Source organism: Cupressus sempervirens, chromosome 7, assembly GCF_028749045.1.
Source record: "Cupressus sempervirens isolate cs-2001-9-10 chromosome 7, ASM2874904v1, whole genome shotgun sequence".
Lineage (NCBI taxonomy): Eukaryota > Viridiplantae > Streptophyta > Pinopsida > Cupressales > Cupressaceae > Cupressus > Cupressus sempervirens.
This window is the reverse complement of record NC_143124.1, coordinates 832,138,114-832,146,396: the sequence shown is the minus strand read 5'-3', so window position 1 is coordinate 832,146,396 and position 8,283 is coordinate 832,138,114. Positions and strand designations below refer to the sequence as shown.

Genomic DNA, 8,283 nt, shown 5'->3' with positions numbered 1-8,283 from the left:
TATCTTATCACACTATTCTAGAAGCTTCGTCCTTTCCAGCAATAGATGAGCTATGCTTCTTGATGATTCCCTAATATTAAATTGATTAAATATAAAGTCATCTTTTTAATTTTTAAATTATTTAATGACTTTTATAAGAAATCAATTCAATTATTTCCACTTAGCCTTCAAAGGACAAAAGGCTAAGAAATCTATTGAGAGACTAAAGAGATGGGGACATTACAGTCCGCCCCTCTGGAAATTGCTTGTCCCCAAGCAATCTCAACTCTGGATGTTGTAGAATCTCTTCACTCTCCCATGTAGCATCCTCAATGGGTAGGTTCTTCCATTTAATCAAATATTCTCTAATGACACGGCTTCTCAATCTCTTCTCTCTAAAATCTAGTATAGCCTCTGGTATCAAAATCAACTTACCTTCATCATCTAAGGGTGGTAGAACTGCAAAAGGGGCCACATGATGAATTAATGCCTTCTTGAGGCATGATACATGGAAAATATTGTGCACTTTGCTGTCCGCTGACAACTCTAGCTTGTAAGCCACTTCACCCACACGTCTAATGACCTAGAAGGGTCCATAGTATCGTGGCTTAAGGTTCTCTACACCACTCTTCTTGAGAGTAGACTGTTTGTAGGGTTGCAACATCAAATACACCATGTCTCCAACCTCAAAAGAGCATTCCACTCTCTTCTGATCTGTATACTATTTTTGTTGGTTTTGTGCCTTCTGGATGTTTTCACAAAGAGCCCTCATGATATCCTGATTTTCTTATAACGTGTCTCCAACACTAGGCACTCTACTATCACTTATCAACAAATCAAGAAAGCTAGGAGCCTCATAACCATACAAGGCCATGAATGGTGTCATCTGAATAGAAATATGGTCAGTGGTGTTGTAGCAGTACTCACAAAGGTATATCCACTTAACCCATCCTTTCTACTGCCCAACAATATAATTTCTGAGGTACCCTTCCACCCATTTGTTGATTATCTCTGTTTGTCCATCTATTTGAGGGTGGTAACTAGTACTCGAAGAAAGCTCAGTCCCACACAATCTAAAATGCTCCTTCCAGAAATTGCTCATAAACTGACTGTCTCAGTCACTAACAATGTTTCGTGGTAATCCATGCAATCTAAACACTTCACAAAAAAATAGTTCAGCAACCTATGTGGCTGAAAATGAAATAGTGATTGGGAAAAAATGTGCAAACTTGGTCAAGCAATCAACCATCACATAAACACAATCCTTGCCTTGCACTTTTGGGAACCCTGTGATGAAGTCCATAGATATACATTCCCACTTCTTGTTTGGAACTGGAAGTGGTTGTAATAAACCAATAGGATATGTATGGTTTTGTTTGTTCTGCTGACAAACAACACATTCTCTAACATATTGTAGAACATCAGATTTTAGAACCTTCCAAGTGAACCTCTCCTGAATCTGTTGATAGGTTTTAAAATACCCAGGATGGCCAGCCAATGGTGAATCATGAAAGGACCTCAATACTATGTTCTTCACTTTGGATCCTGGAGTCAAGAAAATCCTCCCCTTGTAAATGATAAGATCATTCACCACTGTGTACCTATTATCATGTAGTGACCCATCAATAATACTTGAAGCCCTAGAATCCTTAGCATATTCTGCCATAATCAAATGACTCCAATCCTTTGAAGCCTCAGCCATAGAGCTCAAATGTGGTCGGCGAGACAAGGCATTAGCAACTATATTGTGTGAACCTTTGACAAAAGAACTGTCAAAATCATAAGATTGCAACTTGCTTACCCACTTTTGTTGACAGTCATTAAGATCCCACTGCCCAAGGAAATGTCTCAAGCTATTATGGTATGTTTTAACAATGAACTTATTGCCCACTAAGTATTGCCTGAACTTGGCCAATGCATGCATAATGGCCAACATTTCCTTGTCATATATACCATAGCTCTTCTTAGGGCCCCTCAACTTCCTGCTTTCATATGCAATTGGATGTTTGTCTTGCATAAGGACAACTCCAATCCCCTCACCTGAAGCATCACACTGCAACTCAAAGGGTTTAGTAAAATCAGGCAATGCAAGCATTGGGCAAGTAGTCATAAGTTGTTTGAACATCTCAAAGCATTCGTGTGCCTCATGAGTCCAAACAAAAGCCCCCTTTCTTAGTCAAATCTGTAAGTGGTGCTACATGGCGAGAATACCCATTGACAAATCTGCGATAGAATCCACATAAACCCAAAAATCCTCTACGTTGTGTCAGATTCGTCGGAGTAGGCTACTCAATAATTGCCTTGACCTTATCTGGATCCATCCGAACTCCTTCTGCACTAATGATGTGACCCAAATACAATAATTCTGTCATGCCCAAGTCACATTTAGATTCCTTTGCATATAGAGATTCCTTACCAAGAATACCCAGAACTATGTCAAGATGTGCAAGATGCTCTTCCCATGTCTGGCTATAAACCAAGATATCATCAAAGAAGACTAACACAAATCGCCTCAACTATGAATGAAATACTCTATTCATAGTAGATTGGAATGTAGCAAGGGCATTGGTTAGCCCAAACGACATAACCACAAACTCAAAATGTCCACAATGGCAACGAAAAGTTGTCTTCTCAATATCTTCTTCTCTCACACGAATTTGGTGGTAACTTGATCTCAGATCAATTTTGGAGAAGTACTTGGCACCATGCAATTCATCAATCAATTCATCAATCCTTGGAATGGGGTAGCAGTTCTTGATTGTTCTCTTGTTAAGCATTCTATAATCAATACACATCCTTAGAGTACCATCCTTCTTTTTAACCAATACTACTAATGAAGCAAAAGGTGACTTACTCAGTCTAATATGCACCATATCTAGCAACTCCTTGATAGTTTTCTCTATTTCATCTTTAAGATGCTTAGGCTGCCTATAAGGATTGACTATAACAGGCTTAGCACCCTCCTCCAATTCGATGATATGTTCTATCCCTCTATTTGGAGGTCTACTAGGTGGAATCTCACTAAAGACCTTGTCATGCTTGATCCTCAACTCTTGTATATCAAGATGATAAATAGGTTTTTGTTGTTCTTCCTGTGTTGGCTTCAAAACACAACCTGCTACCCACTCAATCATGTCATGACACAAGAGATGTTCCATTTTCTTGAGAGAAATAGTCTTGCAATTGGTGTCTCTGAGTGCTTTCAACACATGAGTTTTTCGATCCATCTCAAATCTCATTTCCATCTCATGGAGGTTGAGGGTGAATATTCCTATGTCATGTAACCATGTCATTCCCAAAACCATATCTGTGTTTCTCATGTTCACCACATAAAATTTTTCCTTAAACTCATAGTTATTCAAGCACATGGGCAATTTTGAAATCATTTTGTCACACCTAAGAGTGAAACCATCAGCAACCTTAACTCGAATTCCCTCAAACTTCTCAGTCTGTATACCATGCCTCTCAACAAGCCTAGTATCAATGAAATTGTGTGTCACACCTATATCAAGAAGAGTAATAATCTGTTGACCAACAAGAACCCCTCGCATCCTAAAAGACCCTTCTTGCTGAATACTTGTGAGATGAGCCTCTTTAAGCTTTACGTCTTCCTCTAATTCTTCATCATGTTTTAATTTTTCTAATTCTAAATCATTAATTTCAGATTGCTGGTCTGAATCAAAATCTTCAATTAGTGCCCACATTGCATGATTTGACTTCCCCTTAGGTTTCATAAGGTAGTCATGGTTAATATCATATGGTCCCTTACAATAGAAGCATAGTTTCTTCTTCCTCAAATCATTAAGAGTCTCACAGTCAAGTGGAAAAGTAGACTTATCTTTAGCTTTGTCCTCCTTCTTAGGAAACTTCTTGTTGTCATGACTGGAAAATGTTCCTTTTGATGTAAACTTTCTGGTAGGGGCAAAAAATTCCATGCCTCATGCCTTCTTCATTGCTTCCTGTAGTGAGGGAGGATCAAAAGCTTTCAACCAACCCTTCAATGGCTCCATCAATCCTTCCATGAATAAGACCACCAATATTCTTTCACTGATATTAGGAACCATGACCGATAACTGTTGGAAGTCATTCACATAAGCATTAAGGGAACCATGTTGTTTTAGTTGTGCTAGTTCATGGAAAGTCACCTCAGGATATTTGACATCAAACCTTTCAATCAGCCTGTTAGTAAACTCCTCATATGTAGTGATAAGGTTATGTCCAAGAGTGACTAACCCATGATACCACCACTCGTGAGCAACTCCTTCAAGATGTATTGTGGCAAATCTTATGGCATCCTCTTCAAGCATTGGTCTCAAAGAAAGATGATTATCAAGCTTTTGTACCTAAGACCTAGCTGTGCATTTGTTACTTCCATCATAATAAGGCATGGAAATCTTACCAACTGTTTGTTGATAGTCATTTCTTGGAGCATAGTGATCATTCCTTCCTCCTCTCCTATTCCTTTAATTCATGAATTGATCAAATGTCCATATTTCTCTCATATCAGGAGGGAGATTGGTATACTCCAAGTAAGCCTGTCTAGCTTCATCTCCAAAAGAAATAGCTGAAGTAGCATGTGGTTGTTCTTCTCTTGGTATAAAGGTGGGAAAAAGAGGCCTAGAGCATGATGTATAGACCTTCCCTCATTATTTCCACTATGTTTAGCTGTGTTTTGATTTCGAGTGGTTGTGCTATGATTTTGAGTGACTTGCTGATCCATTTTTGCTAATAAGCATGACAACATATCAAGCATGGTATCAAATTTCTTTTCAGCTCTTGCATCCCTATTTTCTTCTTCTGCCATATTTTGAACTATTTTGCTAGTATCTCTTTCTCTTAAAGCTTTTGAGGATGTATCCCCTTCAACCTGTGGATTTTGATATTGTTGTTCCATTGTTCCTTGTTATAACATCTAATTTCTCTCTCACTCATCTGTTGTTTGACTATTCACAGGATGGCAAGATGAAAGGCTCTAATACCACTGTAATGAGCCTTGCTCAAATTGATCACAAATTACCCTAATTTTCTACTGGTAATAAATGGTTACAAGATGCACAATGAATATAATCCTTCCTTTCACCTATTAATGCACTAAGAGAAAAGGATGCATCTACAACCAAGACATCTTTATAAGATCTGAATACAAACTAATATCAACTCCAAACTTTGGTATCATATATATAAATAAATGCTTAATTTTGATAAAGATTGACACCTACAGTAGTAGCATATAATATGCTTGAATAAACAAGAGAAACCTGGTTTTTTTTTTAAAGTCGCCTTGAGTCTCTATTGACAATGCAATCAATATCTCCAGGTATTATGGTATTATGCCCTAATGACAAGATAATACATTGTTCCTACAACAAGCTCCTATAGCAAATGCCCTGCTTATTTTTCCTCTTCACACTTGGCCCATGGCCACAAATTCGGCACAATGAAGTGACTGTAATACCACCTCCAATTGGCAATAATTCAGGGGATGTTTCACACCCTCAAAATTGCTATCATTGGGAGTTTTCGTTCGCAAAGACAAATTGATTATCTACAAGCCCTTGGCTCCACAAATACATAGGCAAATGTCAATAACAAATCTGGATGCCTTCCCATGAGGCTCTCTCCTCTATTTATATTATTCCTACCCCCCATTATAGAAGAATCATAAGTGTTATCTTATCACACTATTTTGGAAGCTTCCTCCTTTCCAACAATAGATGAGCTATACTTCTCGACGATTCCCTAATATTAAATTGATTAAATATAAAGTCATCTTTTTAATTTTTAAATTATTTAATGACTTTTATAAGAAATCAATTCAATTATTTCCACTTAGCCTTCAAAGGACAAAAGGCTAAGAAATCTATTGAGAGGCTAAAGAGATGGGGACATTACAGTCCGCCCCTCTGAAAATTGCTTGTGGAAATCATGAGGTGTGAACATCTCTTATCTATCAACCATCCATCCTTATGTCCAACATGTGTATGTAATGTCCTAAATTGGAAGCACTTCAATTTAATGATGATGAAGCACCTACTTAATGTAATTTCATGATGCATTTGCATATCTCTTGTTATCTCTCCTAGATGGAATTGGGGTAGGATCTCATGGATCCTTGTTAGTATTCTTATTCTATGATACAAAAATTGAGGTAGGACATTTCATATGGTGTCCTCCTTTTCTATCTTCCAAAAAAAAAATCCTTTCCACACCGAAATAAAGTTTTTCTTAAAGTTTGCATCGAATCTCCATAAATCAACACTTGTTATGGGACCCTGGGGAAATCTTGGAGATTTCTAGGCCTCGAGACTGGGATGTATTGCATCCCTACCCTAGGACTGTGATGTAGTACATCATTATTCTAGGATTGGGACGTAGTGTGTCCCAGTCCCAATACCTATTTTGGGTCCCCTTCTTAGCTCTTGTGTTAGGGTTTGAGCCATCATTTCTTTGCCTAGAAGGCCGACAGGAAAAAGTTTATTCCAAATCCTTTATAAGCACACTCAATTGCTTCATTTGAAAGTTTCAAAAATATAATAACATCTATTGAATATAATTAATAATGATTATATTTAAATTATTTAATAATTATTATATATATGAAACCTCTTAAAAATATTAAATGGATAATCATCTTAACTATGTTTTAATTTAAGGCAAGAGCCTGCAACACAATGATAGCTTGTGAGCCTCCCATGTGGGAGGTCTTGGGTTCTAGTCTACATGAATTTAACACACAATAATAATTATATTCAATAACTAATAATAATCTAGGTTTTGGCCAATTACCTATTGTTGTGGTTTCACAACGCACTCCCCATTTCACCTAGAAATGGGGACCCCCTACTTTATTTTTTAGCTTTCTGGATCCCTAGTTTGGGGTCCGAGTCTTTTTTAGGGTTTTGCCTGGTGTCTTTGGCCAATCTGGATCTCGGCTTAAAAAACCAGATTCTGGGAACCAAAATTTTGAGGGGATCATTCTTTCGCAAGAAAAAATGCACACCTAGCGCACCACCCCAGGTGTGCTAGTGCCCTAAGGCAGTGAAGTGTAAGGCATTTCCTTCTTGGAAATGTGTAGCACCGCAACTGTGCACCCCAAAGAGGTCTGTTGGGTCCTAGGTCTATAAAATCTGAGACCCCCCTCTTCTCTTTACCTTATTTTCTCTCCTCTAGCTCCCCAACCCACACCTACATAGCTCCTCAAATGCGCTGATGAGCCATGCCGCATCTCCCCTCCTCACACCTACACAAAACATAAAACTTTGAACACCAAAAGAAGGTGCTCAACAACACACCTTCTTGTTTAATCCTTTAAAAATTAAACATCTAAAAAACTAAAAACTTTACGCCTAAACAAAAGGTGTGTAGTTGTGCACCTTTTTACACTAAGAATCCCTTAAAGGAAAAGGGTGTGCATTTAAAATGGGGTGCACTAAATGTGCCCCCTTTTTTGTGCCTATGTACTCTAAGGGTGCACACCTAGCACACCGCATGAGGTGCACCAGGTGCACACCCTCAATAATAGAGGTCTTAGTGTAGGGTGGCATAGAGGTGTGCTAGGTGCACCTTTTTTTTGCCTTCTATGGTTAAAAAATAGATTTTTTTTGGATGTTTTCATCAATTAGGGTTTTCTAGGTTGTTTTGTGTCATCATTAGGGTTTGTATTAATTAAGTTTTTTCAACTCTGAACTAATAGACATTGATTTTGTGTAGATTTAATGGCTTCTTCATTGTCCTCCCTTGCTACAAAGATGGTCCCAAAACCAGTGGTTTTCAAGTTTCAAGGTGTTCCTGCAAAGTCACACTTCCAAGATGACTATTCAAAGATTCAAGATACTAAACTTGGTCATACAAACTAGAACACATTCCTAGTATTGTGCAACAAACCCACAGAAAGGTCCCTGATGATATCTACTCTTCTTAGATCACAGATAGTTTACGCAGCATCACACCCAACATCGGTACAATCTTCGAAATTGATCATGACAATAGCAGAAAACTATGTCTTTGAGGAAAGGGTCGTCAAAAGTATAACTAGAGAGATCGTGCTAGATCTCTGACTGAAGAACATAGAAAAGATGTTCCATCTTTCGAGGGCAGATCAATTTATTAGACTAACATATCACCAAGCGGAAAGATGACACAAAGAACATGTAGAGGAAGCATCTGAAATCATCCAGTCCTCATACCTCATTGAGAAGGCTCCTCTAGGGCGTAAAGCAAGTAAAGTGGACATGACAAGAGGTTACATGAAAGAAGATATCGGGTATTTTATAAAATACATCATTAAAATACCTTAGAGAGACA

At 38.0% G+C, this 8,283-nt stretch overlaps 1 protein-coding gene across 1 annotated transcript; it reads right to left on the bottom strand.

Moving 5' to 3' along the window:
* Nucleotides 1-3,917: 3,917 nt before the first annotated feature.
* On the bottom strand, nt 3,918-4,286 carry LOC149549964 (uncharacterized). Its single transcript, XM_089794399.1, has one exon. It carries the CDS (start codon nt 4,284-4,286, stop codon nt 3,918-3,920), a length of 369 nt encoding a protein of 122 aa, XP_089650525.1.
* Nucleotides 4,287-8,283: the final 3,997 nt, after the last annotated feature.

Bases quoted from the DNA above. Each gene is read 5' to 3' on its own strand.
- LOC149549964 (XM_089794399.1), bottom strand. From the start codon at position 4,286: ATGCTTGAAGAGGATGCCATAAGATTTGCCACAATACATCTTGAAGGA.